The 18,121-nt window shown below is 36.0% G+C and overlaps 1 protein-coding gene and 1 long non-coding RNA gene across 3 annotated transcripts in view; both read left to right on the top strand.

Moving 5' to 3' along the window:
* The first annotated feature begins 1,352 nt into the window (after positions 1–1,352).
* On the top strand, positions 1,353–5,809 carry LOC133538123 (uncharacterized). Its single transcript, XR_009802934.1, has 5 exons — positions 1,353–1,573; positions 2,107–2,184; positions 2,717–2,794; positions 5,370–5,441; positions 5,558–5,809. It is a non-coding gene; the product is annotated as an uncharacterized LOC133538123 (long non-coding RNA).
* A 1,397-nt stretch (positions 5,810–7,206) lies between these two features.
* The window catches only part of LOC133538122 (ras-associated and pleckstrin homology domains-containing protein 1-like), a 20,968-nt gene continuing 10,053 nt past the window's right edge, over positions 7,207–18,121 (top strand). Inside the window, exons 1-5 of one of the 2 annotated variants that reach the window (XM_061879452.1) lie at positions 7,207–7,324; positions 11,187–11,308; positions 14,944–15,009; positions 15,105–15,248; positions 17,157–17,267. In XM_061879452.1, coding sequence (XP_061735436.1) covers positions 7,321–7,324; positions 11,187–11,308; positions 14,944–15,009; positions 15,105–15,248; positions 17,157–17,267 — 447 coding nt within the window. In that variant the 5' untranslated portion in view covers positions 7,207–7,320. Of the gene's footprint in view, positions 7,325–8,250; positions 8,459–11,186; positions 11,309–14,943; positions 15,010–15,104; positions 15,249–17,156; positions 17,268–18,121 lie in introns of those variants that run through there. The other variant, XM_061879453.1, reaches the window with a different exon arrangement.

Raw genomic sequence — 18,121 nt, 5'->3', positions numbered from 1 at the left:
ACCAAAATAACGTTTATAAGTTTGAACATCAAATATGTTGTCTTTGTAGCATATTCAACTGAATATGGCTTGAAAAGGATTTGCAAATCATTGTATTCTGTTTATATTTACATCTAACACAATTTCCCAACTCATATGGAAACGGGGTTTGTACTTAATTTAATAATTAATTACATTTATGAAAGAGTAATTCTGTTTGTAATTGAATTTTTTGTCAAGTAACGACTATTATTATTCCTTTTTAAAACAGATATTCCAAACATTGTTAATTGATAAACTGTTTTATCAGGATATGGTGTATTTGCTCTTGCATCAATTTAAAAAGGTTCTTTTGTGGTCGAGTACCGAGGGAAGTTCATCTCAAGACATGAGCGGGACAAGAGACAGAAACCCTCTATAAATATCTTTACTATTTATCTGGCATTATATGCTCATAATGTTAACAACAAAAAGTGCTGATAATGTTATAATTAATAAGTTCTAACATTATTTTTATGTGTTTTGTTGCAGACACCAACTGTTGATGTTCTATCTCAACATTCTCCAGATTCATGTGAGCGATAAACCGACTTCATCCCTCCAACAGGTTATTACTTGACTATTTTACTATCCATCCATTTTCTACTACCTGTCCCTTTTTTGGGGTGGCGGGGTGTGCTTGAGCCTATCTGAGCTGCATTCGGGCGGAAGGCGGAGTACACCCTGGACAAGTCGCCACCTCATTACACGGCCAACACAAATAGACAACATTTACACTCACATTCACACACTAGGGCCAATTTAGTGTTGCCAATCAACCTATCCCCAGGTGCATGTCTTTGGAGGTAAGATGAAGCCGGAGTACCCGGAGGGAACCCACGCAGTCACGGGGAGAACATGCAAACTCCACACAGAAAGATCACGAGCCCAGGATTTAACTCAGGACTACTCAGGACCTTCGATTTGTGACACACATGCACTAACCCCTGTACCACCGTGCTGCCCAATATCTGCTAAAAACTTGACACAACCTATACTTCAAAAGACATTTAATCCTTTTAACCTCTCACAGATCAGTTTATATGACAACATTTTTTAAGGGTACATCCATGTTAGTCAGTGTGGAAATAACAACTCATGTTTAGCAAAACAGGAGATGTTACATGTCAGCAACATGAATTCTGTATGTGATCACTTGTCATGTACTCATATTGTTTGAACTAAAAAATACTTCAGTGTGTTTCATATAAGGTCCTCATATTTTCTGAACCACATTAGTGTGTGTTACAATGTTTAATTCAAAGCTTTAAAATGAGTGTTTCAATCCAGGTCCTCATATTTTCTGAACCACATTTTAGTGAATGTTACATTCTTAAATAATAGTCTAAGAGCTAAAACGCTATAATAATCTTTACTGTTTATGTAGAATTATATGCTCAGAATATTATCAACCAAAAGTGGTTGTTAATGTTATAATTAATTAGTTCTGACATTATATTTTTGTGTTTTGTTGCAGACACCAACTGTTGGGGTTCTATCTCAACATTCTCCGGATTCAGATGTGAGCGATAAACCGACTTCATCCCTCCAACAGGTTATTACAAGTCTATTTTTACTATATCTGCTCTAAATGTGACCCAACCTATATTTTGAAAGACATTTATTAATTTTAATCTCTCACAGATCAGTTTATTTGACAACATTTTCGTAAGGGTACATCCATGTTAGTCAGTAAGGAGTTTGGAACTCATGTTTAGCAAAACAGGAGATGTTACAAGTCAACAACATACATTCTACATGTGACCACTCGTCATGTCCTTATATTGTTTGAACCAAGAAAGACTTAGGTGTGTTTCATATAAGGTCCTCATATTTTCTAAACCAGATTAGTGTGTGTTACAATGTTAATGTCCAAGCTTTAAAATGAGTGTCTCAATTCAGGTCCTCATATTTTCTGAACCAGATTTTAGTGTGTTTTATATTCTTAATTAATTGTCTAAGAGCTGAAACTCTGTAATAATCTTTACTATTTATCTGGCATTGTATGCTCAGAGTTTTATCAACAAAAAGTGCTGATAATGTTATAATTAATTAGTTTTGACATTATATTTTTGTGTTTTGTTGCAGAAACCAACTGTTGAGGTTCCATCTCAACATTCTCCAGATTCAGATGTGAGCCATTAACTGACTTCATCCCTCCAACAGGTTATTACATGTCTATTTTTACTATATCTGCTCTAAATTTGACCCAACCTATATTTTGAAAGACATTTATTTATTTTAATCTCTCACAGATCAGTTTATATGACAACTTTTTCGCAAGGGTACATCCATGTTAGTCAGTAGGAAGTTTAGAACTCATGTTTAGCAAAACAGGAGATGTTACAAGTCAACAACATAAATTCTACATGTGAGCACTCGTCATGTCCTTATATTGTTTGAAGCAAGAAAGACTTAGGTGTGTTTCATATAAGGTCCTCATATTTTCTGAACCAGAAAATGTGTGTTACAATGTTAATGTCAAAGCTTTAAAATGAATGTCTCAATTCAGGTCCTCATATTTTCTGAACCAGATTTTTGTGTGTGTTACATTCTTAATGAATTGTCTAAGAGCTGAAACTCTGTAATAATTTTTACCCTTTATCTGGCATTGTATGCTCAGATTTTTATCAACAAAAAGTGGTGAGAATGTTATAATTAATTAGTTATGACATTATATTTTTGTGTTTTGTTGCAGAAACCAACTGTTGAGGTTCTATCTCAACATTCTCTAGATTCAGATGACAGCCATAAACCGACTTCATCCCTCCAACAGGTTATTACATGTCTATTTTTACTATATATGCTCTAAATTTGACCCAACCTATATTTTGAAAGACATTTATTAATTTTAATCTCTCACAGATCAGTTTATATGACATCATTTTCGTAAGGGTACATCCATGTTAGTCAGTAGGGAGTTTGGAACTCATGTTTAGCAAAACAGGAGATGTTTACAGCCGGTTTCTGCAGCGCTGTTTTCATTGATCAAAGTATTTTTTCGGTGGTCGTGTTTTTGGTACATAACTTGTAAATAGTGCGCAAATAATAGGCTATATATATATATATATATATATATATATATATATATAAATACATTCAAACCCCGTTTCCATATGAGTTGGGAAATTGTGTTAGATGTACATATAAACGGGATACAATGATTTGCAAAGAATTTTCAACCCCAATTCTGTTGAATATGCTACAAAGACAACATATTTGATGTTAAAACTGCTAAACATTTTTTTTGCAAAGAATTTAGGGATTTTACCATCTAGGGTCCGTAAAATTATCAAAAGGTTCAGAGAATCTGGAGAAATCACTGGACGTAAGCGATGTACTGCATTAAAAACCGACATCAGTGTGTAAAAGATATCACCACATGGGCTCAGAAATACTTCAGAAAACCACTGTCAGTTACTACAGTTGGTCGCTACATCTGTAAATGCAAGTTAAAACTCTACTATGCAAAGCAAATGCCATTTATCAACAACACAGAGGAACGTCGCGGGCTTCGCTGGGCCCGAGCTCATCTAAGATGGACTGATGCAAAGTGGAAAAGTGTTCTGTGGTCTGACGAGTCCACATTTCAAATTATATATGGAAATTGTGGACGTGGTGTTCTCCGGAACAAAGAGGAAATTAACCATCCGGATTGTTATAGGCGCAAAGTTCAAAAGCCAGCATGTGTGATGGTATGGGGGTGTATTAGTGCCCAAATCATGGGTAACTTACACATCTGAGAAGGCACCATTAATGCTGAATGGTCCATACAGGTTTTGGAGCAACATATGTTGTCATCCAAGCAACATTATCATGGACGCCCCTGCTTATTTCAGCAAAACAATGCCAAGCCACGTGTTACAACAGCGTGTCTTCGTAGTAAAAGAGTGCGGGTACTTTCCTGGTCCGCCTGCAGTCCAGACATGTCTCCCATCAAAAATGTGTAGCGCATTATGAAGCGTAAAATACGACAACTTAAGCTCTACATCAAGCAAGAATGGTAAAGAATTCTACTTTCAAAGCTTCAACAATTAGTTTCCTCAGTTCCCAAACGTTTATTGAGTGTTGTTAAAAGAAAATGTGATGTAACACAGTGGTGAACATGCCCTTTCCCAACTACTTTGGCACGTGTTGCAGCCATGAAATTCTAAGTTAATTATTATTTGCAAAAAAAAAAAAGTTTGAGTTTTAACATCAAATATGTTGTCTTTGTAATGCTTTCAATTGAATATGGGTTGAAAAGGATTTGCAAATCATTGTATTCAGTTTATATTTACATCTAACACAATTTTCCCAACTTTTTTGTATATATATTAGGGCTGGGCAACGATTAAAATTTTTAATCGAAGTTAATCGCACTATCACCGACGTCCCACTGGGTCATTATTGTCACCGATGTCCCACTGGGTGTGAGTTTTCCTTGCCCTTATGTGGGCCTACCGAGGATGTCGTGGTGGTTTGTGCAGCCCTTTGAGACACTAGTGATTTAGGGCTATATAAGTAAACATTGATTGATTGATTGATTTCTCTTATTAATCGCGATTAACTGCATTGTATACGCAAAGCCCAATAATGAATTCAAAAGTAGTGTGTAGTGCACCTTTATTGGAATATTCTCCCACATGAACAAAAGCGCCAAAACATTTGTTGTGCAAACACAATTTAAATCAGTCCTTGTTAAACAGTAGCAGTTAAATAGCATATTTTATGAAAATCAACTCCAAAAATGTAAATACAAACATTTAAGCTTATTGCCACTGCCAGGGTATTTAAGGTAACATGTTTGTTATGGAAAATAAATATAATCTACATACAAATCTCTGAGCCATAATCATAACATCTGAACAGGCAATTTCTGAGGTAACAGCAGAAACATTTTTTTTTTATCAGGGATCTTATGTTTAAAAAACGTATATTATAGGTAGTGCGCTGTTTTAGGGAATTTTTGATCAAATTATCCGTAGTAGCAATATTAATAATGTTGTGTTTATTCTGCGTAGTGGACTTAAAATAATTATGACCATATCTGTTTGCTTGGTGCTTTGATAAACTGAACGCATATACATGGTACTATAGTTTAATGTTATGAGCCAGGGGGAAAAAGAACTACCCTACCCAGCATGCAACAGGAGTGACGAGCATGCGCGGTAGCCCGGTATAGGTTGTGTCGCCATGACGGCATCTTGTATGTTGTGATATGCACGCTCTGAAAGCAAACGTTAAGAACTCAGCCAACACTCCTGGTCTGCATTATTCATAAATGGACAGACAACACACATACTCCGCTGCTTCACAAAGCACAATATGTTAAATGTTTACTTTTACAGTTTTCTAATTCTTCCTTTCAGATTGACAGCAGGACAAATCGCTGGAAGTGGGTATGTCTCAAGCTTCTTCCACTTGGTCCACTCCAAAGCGGGGTAAATAAATAATCCACATCATTTACTAGAATATTATATTACGTTTTGCACCTTTTCACTGTGTTATAGTCATTATTCCTTCAGTAAGAAATTGTATTTTGTCTCCTTTATGACAGCTGCAAAGGGGAAGAAGTGGAAGCAGTTGAATGACACATGTTGCATTTTGTAACTGGCAACAAAGTACCAGGTAAAAAAGATTGTGAAGCCTGCCTCCATAAAGAACTAGTAACTCTACAGGACAGAGATTGGCTTGACATCAAGTACTACATCCATAACAGAATTATATTTAAAAAAGGAAAAAAAAATGTTTTCCCACATCTTCTGTGGTAGTTTGAGTATGTTACCAGCAATTAAAAAAGCAAAATAAACAGCAAGCGTTTTGTATTTATTCCAGATAATTCTTAGCGACAAAATCCACAAAAACAATTCAGTTACACTTAATCGACAATTACATTTTTACCCATGTTTCTTTTAAACTCTTCTTGGTTTTAGATTACAGTAGCATGGGATTGGGATTTTTTTTTAAATGACAACACATCAACTAAACCAACTCAGGTGGTTTTGTTAAGTCTCTGATGTCATTAGCCTCATATGTCACATGAACCTGAAATCTTAAACACTCTGTGACGTCATGGTTGTCATATTTCACAAACTTGAAATCTTAAACACTCTGTGACGTCATGGTCATCATATGTCACATGAACTTGAAATCTTAAACACTCTGTGACGTCATGGTCATCATATGTCACATGAACCTGAAATCTTAAACACTCGGTGACGTCATGGTCATCATATGTCACATGAACCTGAAATCTTAAACACTCTGTGACGTCATGGTTGTCATATGTCACATAAACTTGAAATCTTAAACACTCTGGTCTTCATTTATCACCTAAACCTGACAAGTCCTCATATGTACCATAAAAATCAGGTTCAGAAAAAAACAAAAGAGTTGCAAAAATCTCAATAGACCACTGTGTTTCTAAAATTCTGGTTCACTAACCGTCTGATTCCCAGGCCTGCAGGACCATTGGAAAGGCATGTCCCCATATGTCACGTTTTTGTCATAAGTCCTCATATGTCACCCAAACACGTATGTGTGTGTGTGTGTGTGTGTGTGTGTGTGTGTGTGTGTGTGTGTGTGTGTGTGTGTGTGTGTGTGTGTGTGTGTGTGTGTGCGTGCGTGCGTACGTGTGTGTGTGTAAACATATATATATATATATATAGTGTATGTATGTGTGTAAACATATATATTTGTATATGTATGTACGTATTGATATATATATATATATATATATATGTATATGTATATGTCATTAAAGTATATTCATATACACATGAAGTACTGTAGTTATGGTGTTAAATCAACATTATAGAATAAAGAATAAACTATGAAGAGTAAATGTTGGCGTTCATGTCGCTAGCTCAATGCTTAGCATTGCGATCAGTTTAAACCTGTAAAAACGTTTGACAAATGAGATTTTAACGAATGAAAATTGACAAATGTATTTCTATATAATATTGATGTAAACTTTTGTATGACAAGTACGGCCCGCTGCTCTGCACACTGCTGACTTATTACCTAAGCCTGCTGTTCATGGTGTAAATGTAAGACAAGTAACGCAGTCGATGTTTTATGTAACATTGGTTTCATATCTAATATACCTTTTTTTTTATGAATTGATTCCATGTCGAGGGGCCAATAAAAACTAGCTGTGGGCTAAAGACGGCCCCCGGGCCGCACTGTGAACACCCCTGATGTAAGCGTATATACATTGAGTGTTGATTTGTGGTCCAGGTTCTGGACAGTTTGCTGGAGAAGTCCCACTGTGGTTACAGTCCAGACTGGTCTCTGGTGGAAACCATCAATGAAGTCCAAATGGGTAAGAATTTGTGTTGTTGTTATTATTATCATCATTATTATTAAATATTATCATACTTAAAAGCTGAAAAGGGGGAACACATCCAAATGGGTAGGAATTATTATTATTATTATTATAAATACAAACCCCTGTTTCCATATGAGTTGGGAAATTGTGTTAGATGTCAATATAAACGGAATACAATGATTTGCAAATCATTTTCAACCCATATTCAATTGATTGCACTACAAAGACAATGTATTTGACGTTCAAACTCATAAACTTTATTTTTAGAATTTCATGGCTGCAACACGTGCCAAAGTAGTTGGGAAAGGGCATGTTCACCACTGTGTTACATCACCTTTTATTTTAACAACACTCAATCAACGTTTGGGAACTGATGAAACTAATCGTTGAAGCTTTGAAAGTGAAATTCTTTCCCATTCTTGTTTTATGTAGAGCTTCAGTCGTTCAACAGTGTTTCCATATGAGTTGGGAAAATGTGTTAGAGGTAAATATAAACGGAATACAATGATTTGCAAATCATTTTCAACCCATATTCAGTTGAATATGCTACAAAGACAACATATTTGATGTTCAAACTGAAACATTTTTTTTGCAAATAATCATTAAATTTAGAATTTGATGCCAGCAACACGTGACGAAGAAGTTGGGAAACGTGGCAATAAACACTGATAAAGTTGAGGAATACTCATCAAACACTTATTTGGAACATCCCACAGGTGTGCAGGCTAATTGGGAACAGGTGGGTGCCATGATTGGGTATAAAAACAGCTTCCCAAAAAATGCTCAGTCTTTCACAAGAAAGGATGGGGCGAGGTACACCCCTTTGTCCACAACTGCGTGAGCAAATAGTCAAACAGTTTAAGAACAACGTTTCTCAAAGTGCAATTGCAAGACATTTTGGGATTTCAACATCTGCGGTCCATAATATCATCAAAAGGTTCAGAGAATCTGGAGAAATCACTCCACGTAAGCGGCATGGCCGGAAACCAACATTGAATGACCTTGACCTACAATCCCTCAGACGGCACTGTATCAAAAACTGACATCAATCTCTAAAGGATGTCACCACATGGGCTCAGGAACACTTCAGAAGACCACTGTTACTAAATACAGTTTGTCGCTACATCTGTAAGTACAAGTTAAAGTTCGACTATGCAAAGTGAAAGCCATTTATCAACAACATCCAGAAACGCCACCGGCTTTTCTGGGCCTGAGATCATCCAAGATGGACTGATGCAAAGTGGAAAAGTGTTCTGTGCTCTGACGAGTCCACATTTCAAATTGTTTTGGGAAATATTTGACATTGTGTCATTCGGACCAAAGGGGAAGTGAACCATCCAGACTATTATCGATACAAAGTTCAAAAGCCAGCATCTGTGATGGTATGGGGGTGCATTAGTGCCCAAAGCATGGGTAACTTACATATCTGTGAAGGCACCATTAATGCTGAAAGGTACATACAGGTTTTGGAACAACATATGCTGCCATCTAAGCGCCGTCTTTTTAATGGACGCCCCTGCTTATTTCAGCAAGAGAATGCCAAGCCACATTCAGCACGTGTTACAACAGCGTCGCTTCGTAAAAAAAGAGTGCGGGTACTTTCCTGGCCTGCCTGCAGTCCAGACCTGTCTCCCATCGAAAATGTGTGGCGCATTATGAATCTTAAAATACGACAGCGGAAACCCCGGACTGTTAAATGTCTGAAGCTCTACATAAAACAAGAATGGGAAAGAATTCCACTTTCAAAGCTTCAACAATTAGTTCCCTCAGTTCCCAAATGTTTATTGAGTGTTGTGAAAAGAAAAGGTGATGTAACTCAGTGGTGGACATGCCCTTTCCCAACTACTTTGGCACGTGTTGCAGCCATATTGCTCTGTAGTAATGTAAAAAAATCTTTATGGGGGGGGCATGGGAAAAATTGTTGCCCTCTATAGAGGGGCATGATAAATGTTTCCCTTTATGAGTAGTCTGAATACACATGTCCTTTATGGGGGGGGGGCTTGAGAAAATGTTGTCCTTTATACAATAATACAAATATAAAAAAAATGTCTTATTGGGGGGTGGGGGGGGGGGGTGAAAAAAAGATTGCTCTCTCTAAGGGAATGTGAAAAAATGTTTTTATGGGGGGGCATGAAAAAAATGTTGCCCTCTATAAAGGTGCGTATAAAATGTCGTTTATGAGTAGTGTGAATACAAATGTTGTCCTTTATGAGGGGGCGTGAAAAAAAGATTGCTCTCTAAGGGAATGTGAAAAAATGTTTTTATGGGGGGGCATGAAAAAAATGTTGCCCTCTATAAAGGTACGTATAAAATGTCCTTTATGAGTAGTGTGAATGCAAACGTTGTCCTTTATGAGGGGGCGTGAAAAATAGTTGTCTTTAATGGGGGGTATGAACATTTTATTGCCTTCTATAGGGGGTATTTAGGGGAGCGTGAAAAAAATAAATTCCTCACAGGGGGCGTGACATAAAATGTATTTATTTTACGGGGGGTGTAAAATAAATGTTTTTATGGGGGAGCGTGAAATGTTTTTTCTTTTATGTTGAGGCGTGAAAAAATTTTGCCCTTGAAAAGAGAGCGTGAAAAAAATAATTTCATGGTGGGGACGTAAAAAAAATATTGTCCCTTTATGGGGGGGCTTGAGAGAAAATAATTGAGAATCCCCAAACGACATCAGGAATAGTGGAGATCATTTGCCTGGTATCAAATCAATACCAAAATTTCCAGTATCACCACCATTCTGGAATAAGATACGTCTCCTTTCATGGTCAGAATAATACTTAGTATCAGTATTATTGGAAGCAGCATGACAGTATCAGACTATCAGATATGTGGGAGTATCTCTTAAATCTTCACAAATTATTTTTCTGCATCGCTGCTGTTCCCACAGTGCTTGAACGCACCTTGTGTACTCGCAAACATGAATAGTACACACTTTCCTTAGGGGGGCACAATGCACTATATCAGCTTCAACTCCATTTAACAGTCTTTGAAGCACACAAACACACACACACACGCACACACTCCTGTGCAGTGATGTGTGTGATGTAACCCACATCTTCAGGAGTTGTACCAGCCAGTCCTTATGAGAAACAGGAAGTGCATCGTGAAGCCTTCACATGCTCTCACGACTCACGTAGACCTGTGCGGTCCAGCAGCATGCCGCCGGGGGACAGATTGACTTCCTGTCACATCGTGCACACTGACCTTTTCCCACAGGAAATGATCCAATGTAACAATTTTGCTATCACAACTTGACTTTTAAACACAGCATAATGCAGAATTAAAATGGAGTATATGCAGTAATGCAATGCGCTAATGTAAAGCAGAACTGTAATAGAGTACTCTAATGCAGTAATGTAATGCAGAACTCTAATGGAGTACTGTAATGCAGTACTCTAATGCAGAACTGTAATGGAGTACTTTAATGCAGTACTCTTATGCAGTAATGTAATAGAGTACTGCAATGCAGTACTTTAATGCAGTAATGTAATGCAGAACTGGAATAAAATACTCTAATGCAGTAATTTAATGGAGTACTGTAATGCAGTAATGTAATATAGTACTCTAATGCAGTAATGTAATATAGTACTGTAATGCAATATTGTAATGCACTATTGTTTGATTGATTGATTGAAACTTTTATTAGTATATTGCACAGTTCAGTACATATTCCATACAATTGACCACTAAATGGTAACACCCGAACAAGTTTTTTAACTTGTTAAGAGTACTGTGCAGTAATGTAATAGAGTACTGTAATGCATTAAAACATGCAATGTTTGATTTTCTACAGGATTATCAGCATGAAAACATATAATCTGCAAATTTACCAAAAATGTATTCTGTTTATCAGAACGCATCTTCGAGGATCACGAGAACCTGGTGGAGAACCTCTTGAACTGGACCAGAGACAGTCAGAACCGCCTCATGTTCACGGAGCGGGTAGAGAAGTACGCGCTGTTCAAGAACCCGCAGGTGAGTCACCTGGTTGACCAGGGATGGTATCATTTGACATGAATCGCTACCCAGTTGGGCTGGTATCATTTGACATGAATCTGCAGCTCCATTTTTCAAAAAGGCGCTAGCTCAATGCCAATTTACATTGGAGATGCTATATACATGCTACTCATTAGCATTAGTGATTTTACAGGGCGATTTTCGACACCTTTAAAATTGGTCATGGAAACTACAACCAAGATGCATATTGCAATCCAACAGCTGGTGTGGAATAACTACAAACCCCGTTTCCATATGAATTGGGAAATTGTGTTAGATGTAAATATGAACGGAGTACAATGATTTGCAAATCCTTTTCAACCCATATTCAATTGAATGCACTACAAAGACAAGATATTTGATGATCAAACACAAACTTTATTATTATTATTTTTTTGCAAATAATAATTAACTTAGAATTTCATGGCTGCAACACGTGCCAAAGTAGTTGGGAAAGGGCATGTTCACCACTGCGTCACATCACCTTTTCTTTTAACAACACAGAATAAACGTTTGGGAATTGAGGAAACTAATTGTTGAAGCTTTGAAAGTGGAATTCCTTCCCATTCTTGTTTTATGTAGCGCTTCAGTCTTTCAACAGTCAGGGGTCTCCGCTGTCGTATTTTACGCTTCATAATGCGCCACACATTTTCGATGGGAGAAAGGTCTGGACTGCAGGCAAGCCAGGAAAGTACCCGCACTCTTTTTTTTATGAAGCGACGCTGTTGTAACACGTGCTGAATGTGGCTTGGCATTGTCTTGCTGAAATAAGCACGGGCGTCCATTAAAAAGACGGCGCTTAGATGACAGCATATGTTGTTTCTAAAACTTGTATGTACCTTTCAGCATTAATGGTGCCTTCACAGATGTGTAAATTACCCATGCCTTGGGCACAAATGCACCCCCATACCATCACAGATGCTGGCTTTTGAACTTTGTATCGATAACAGTCTCGATGGTTCGGTTCCCCTTTGGTGCGGATGACACGATGTCGAATATTTCCAAAAACAATTTGAAACGTGGACTCGTCAGACCACAGAACACTTTTCCACTTTGCATCAGTCCATCTTGGATGATCTCAGGCCCAGAGAAGCCGGCGGAGTTTCTGGATGTTGTTGATAAATGGCTTTCGCTTTGCATAGTAGAGCTTAAACTTGCACTTACAGATGTAGCGACCAACTGTATTTAGTGACAGTGGTTTTCTGAAGTATTACATAGCCCATGTGGTAATATCCTTTAGAGATTGATGTTGGTTTTTGATACAGTGCCGTCTGAGGGATCAAAGGTCACGGTCATTCAATGTTGGTTTCCGGCCATGCCGCTTATTTGGAGTGATTTTTCCAGATTCTCTGAACCTTTTGATAATATTATCGACCGTAGATGTTGAAATCCCTAAATTTCTTGCAATTGCACTTTGAGAAACGTTGTTCTTAAACTGTTTGACTGTTTGCTCACGCAGTTGTGGACAAAGGGGTGTACCTCGCCCCATCCTTTCTTGTGAAAGACTGAGCATTTTTTGGGAAGCTGTTTTTATACCCAATCATGGCACCCACCTGTTAATAATTAGCACGCACACCTGTGGGATGTTCCAAATAAGTGTTTAATGAGCATTCCTCAACTTTATCAGTATTCATTGCCACCTTTCCTAACTTCTTTGTCACGTGTTGCTGGCATCAAATTCTAAAGTTAATGATTATTTGCAAAAAAAAAATGTTTATCAGTTTGAACATCAAATATGTTGTCTTTGTAGCATATTCAACTGAATATGGGTTGAAAATGATTTGCGAATCATTGTATTCCGTTTATATTTACATCTAACACAATTTCCCAACTCATTTGGAAACGGGGCTTGTACAATACCAAGGGCACAACAAAAGGCAAGACTGGCACAGTCAATTTTTTATGGCAAAGACTACTTCTTAGTGACGGCATACTTGCAAGTGATACTCAGAAGTGTAAGAAAACAAAATATGGCACCTAGACAACTCAGTCATCAGTATCAACTCGCAGTTAAATAAAATATATTTTGTTAATACACAATTACATTTTATTGAACACACACTAAAGAACATTATTGGTGTGAAAGTTGCTACACACTGAGGTTCTTGTACAATGTCCCCTGTTGCACTTTGATGAGTCAGCGTCTTTCAGGCCGAGTACAAACTTACTCTTTAGTGAGTCTGAGCATGTTAGCTAGGTGTCACCAACATTTTGATAGATTGATTGATTGAAACTTTTATTAGTAGAGTGCACAGTACACTCCATATTCTGTACAATTGACCACTAAATGTAACACCCAAATAAGTTTTTCAACTCGTTTAAGTCGGGGTCCACGTTAATCAATTCATGGTTACGTCAACAATAACATGTCAGCAGTTGTCTCCATGGTAACTTTACCTCACTTGACTGCACTGGTATTACTAAATCCATACTAAGGATTCACAGTTACTATAGAGTTACTAATGGATACTATGAACTAGGGTTGTCCCCATACCAATATTTTGGTACCGGCAATATGAGTTTTTGGTACTTTTTTGATTAAAGGGCACCACAAAAAAAATTAATTATTGGCTTTATTTCAACAAAAAATCTTAGGGTACATTAAAATATGTTTCTTATTGCATTTTAGTCCTTACATAAAATAGTGAACATACTAGACAACGTGTCTTTTAGTAGTAAGTAAACAAATGAAGACTCCTAAATAGTCTGCTGATTTGCCTTAGACAGGCTACTGTTAGCATTAGTGATTTTACGTGGCGATTTCAACGCGTCCACCTTTGGTAATGAAAACAACAACTAAGATGAACGTTACTATCACACAACTGGTGTGTGATAAGCACAATAAGTACAGTATAAACACTTTGTAGGACGCAACATAACACATTCAGCTTCCTGGACAAAGCTTCCCCCTAGTACAACTGGAAAGTTATGATAAAAAGCTCCTTCTTCAATGTTACATTAAAATATAAAAAAAAATGTTGTCAGGAAATATGTATTAATACACAAAAGTTGCGAGAATTGGTACCGTTATCTATGGTGGTTGTGGCTTAGTTTTTGCCTCCCTTAACCTCTTAAGGCCCAAGCTGTTTGTTTACATGCTTTTTTTATTTTGTAGCTACATTTTTGCTATTTGGGCTTATTGGACCCTAATTAGAAGAAAAACTAAGAATCATCTTTTGATATGATGTACTTACTCCATAATTAACAAATGTGTTCTTCATGTTTAGAGAAATGCTCATTCTTATTTTTACACTTTTTTTTTTTTACCAAATTCCATTGTATGTTATACTCTTCTTCTGACACCACCAGATGGCAGTATAAGCGTCCACATATGCGGCCATAAGACCACAATTCAGTAGTGTACACAATTTTGGAAAGAAGAGCTGAAAGGTGTTGTCCACGCATGTGGCCACTATGCCCTTAGAAGAAGGCAGAAAGAGATGATACAGTACGATCTGCTCACAGATGCCACCAGTGGTTGTTTGAGCACACTGCAGCTCGTCCTCCCAAATATGTCAGTCACACGCAGGATTCTCATAGGAATGAGGCAAAAAAAAAACTACATCCTTACCTACTGTACTTTGTTTACAACTTGCTTTTTGTGTGTGACGCAGAACTATTTGTTGGGGCGGAAGGAGACGTGCGAGATGGCCGAGAGGAACAAAGAGGCTCTGCTGGAGGTTGGTGTTGTTGTGGTCATTTCTAAGTGCGCCACCTCGTGGAGGAAGGACATGAATAGCTTTCTCAAAGGCATTCTTACCTCTGTGTGTGCCAGGAGTGCTTCGGGGGCAGCTCTGTGTCCGTGCCCGAGATGGAGGGCATGCTGTGGCTGAAGGAAGACGGCAAAAAGTCATGGAAAAAGCGCTACTTCCTTCTTCGGGCCTCTGGAATCTACTATGTCCCCAAAGGCAAAGCTAAGGTGTGTCACAATAATCGCTAGAACATTTCCGCGGAAATTCTGATGGGCCTTCTGTCTGCGCCCTGAGCCTCTGGTGGGTGCAAGTCTGCATACTTCCAAGATGGCGACAAGTGTCCAAATACATGATTTTTTAGATTCAAACAGACACAGTTAGCTAAAAATCTAGCATAAGATGTTAGCATGCAAGCGTTAGCATGCTCAAATAAAAGGCATACTTCCACAATGGCCCCAAGCATCCAAATCAATGATTTTTAGGTGTAAACATACACGTGAGCATGCTAACGTTAGTATAAGGGGATGTTAGCATGATAATAAGTAAGCTTGCTTTGCAGCTGGCCCTTAATGATAAAAGAGTTGTTATAGACCAGGGGTCACCAACGCGGTGCCCGCGGACACCAGGTAGCCCGTAAGGACCAGATGAGTAGCCCGCAGGCCTGTTCTAAAAATAGCTCAAATAGCAGCACTTACCAGTGAGCTGCCTCTATTTTTTTTATTTACTAGCAAGCTGGTCTCGCTTTGCTTGACATTTTTAATTCTAAGAGAGACAAAACTCAAATAGAATTTGAAAATCCAAGAAAATATTTTAAAGACTTGGTCTTCACTTGTTTAGATAAATGCATTTATTTTTTTTACTTTGCTCCTTATAACTTTCAGAAAGACAATTTTAGAGAAAAAATACAACATTAAAAATGATTTTAGGATTTTTAAACACATATACCTTTTTTACCTTTTAAATTCCTTCCTCTTCTTTCCTGACAATTTAAATCAATGTTCAAGTAATTTTTTTTATTTTCAATTGTAAAGAAAAATAAATACATTTTAATTTAATTCTTCATTTTAGCTTCTGTTTTTTCGACGAAGAATATTTGTGAAATATGTCTTCAAACTTGTTATGATTAAAATAAAATAAAAATATTCTGGCAAATCTAAAAAATTATGTAGAATCAAATTTAAATCTTATTTCAAAGTCTTTTGAATTTCTTTTAAAAATTTTGTTCTGGAAAATCTAGAAGAAATAATGATTTGTCTTTGTTAGAAATATAGCTTGGTCCAATTTGTTATATATTCTAACAAAGTGCAGATTGGACTTTAACCTATTTAAAATATGTCATCAAAATTTTAAAATTAATCTTAATCAGGAAAAATTACTAATGATGTTCCATAAATTAATTTTTTTATTTTTTAAAAAATATTCGAGTTAGCTAATTGTTCTCTTCTTTTTTCGGTTGAATTTTAAAGAGTCGAAATTGAAGATAGATTATGTTTCAAAATTGAATTTTCACTTTTTTCCTGTTTTCTCCTCTTTTAAACCGTTCAATTAAGTGTTTTTTTCATCATTTATTCTCTACAAAAAAACCTTCCGTAAAAGGAAAAAAAATGTACGACGGAATGACAGACAGAAATACCCATTTATATATATATATATATATATATATATATATATATATATATATATATATATATATATATATATATATATATATATATATATATATATGTATATATGTATATATGTATATATATATATATATATATATATATATATATATGTATATATATATATATATATATATATATATATATATGTATATATATATGTATATATATATATATATATATATATATATATATATATATATATATATATGTATATATATATAAATATATATATATATATATATATATATGTATATATATATATTTATATATATAGAGAGAGACAGAGATGTATTTATTAAAGGTAAATTGAGCAAATTGGCTATTTCTGGCAATTTATTTAAGTGTGTATCAAACTGGTAGCCCTTCGCATTAATCAGTACCCAAGAAGTAGCTCTTGGTTTCAAAAAGGTTGGTGACCCCTGTTATAGACAAACATGGCTCCATCGAACGTGTGGCTCGTCCCTGTAGGCGTCCCGAGACCTGGTGTGTTTCCTCCAGCTGGACCACGTCAATGTGTACAGCGGACAAGACTACAAGAACAAGTACAAAGCTCCCACAGACTTCTGCATGGTGCTCAAGGTAGCCTCACTTCTCACTTTTGATTGATTGATTGAAACTTTTTATTAGTAGATTGCACATTACAGTACATATTCCGTACAGTTGACCACTAAATGGTAACACCCAAATAAGTTTTTCACCTTGTTTAAGTCGGGGTCCACGTAAATCAATTCATGGTAACTTCTCACCATCAATATTCTTTTATTCATTTTTATTCCTTTGTGGGTTATTAAAAAGCATTCAACCCCATTTTCTATCGCTTGTCCCTTTTGGAATTTGTCTTAAATTATCTTATGTATATTGTATATATGATATAATGTATATTTATATACATATTTATATATACTGTATATATATACTATGATATATATTTATATAATATATATATATAATATATATTATATAATATATATAAATATACTCTATATCATATATAAATAATATATATATCTATATTTATATATACGTATGTATGTATATATATTATATATACTTAAGATATATATTTATACATACAAGATATGTATATATATAAAGATACATATGAATGTGTATATATATCATATATGTATTCTGTACATATATATATATATATACTGTATACTGTACATATTTATAAAGATACATATGTATGTGTATGTAGATATATATGACTTAAACTTCCTTTTATTGTCAATCAAATTTGAACTTTATATTACAGAGTACAACAAAATGTTGTTGCATTCGCTTGTTGTAGTGCAGGATAAAAGAGCAATAAGGTGCAGATATAATTAAATAAATAACTGTACAGATAAATATATTGCACTTTTGCATATGCATCCACGTTTATAGATGTATGTTATATTGTCTTTATGTGTGTGTGTGTGTGTGTGTGT

This window comes from Nerophis ophidion, linkage group LG19, assembly GCF_033978795.1.
Source record: "Nerophis ophidion isolate RoL-2023_Sa linkage group LG19, RoL_Noph_v1.0, whole genome shotgun sequence".
NCBI lineage: Eukaryota > Metazoa > Chordata > Actinopteri > Syngnathiformes > Syngnathidae > Nerophis > Nerophis ophidion.
Note: the sequence above shows the minus strand (reverse complement) of the source record. Positions and strands in the feature narration are given on the sequence as shown.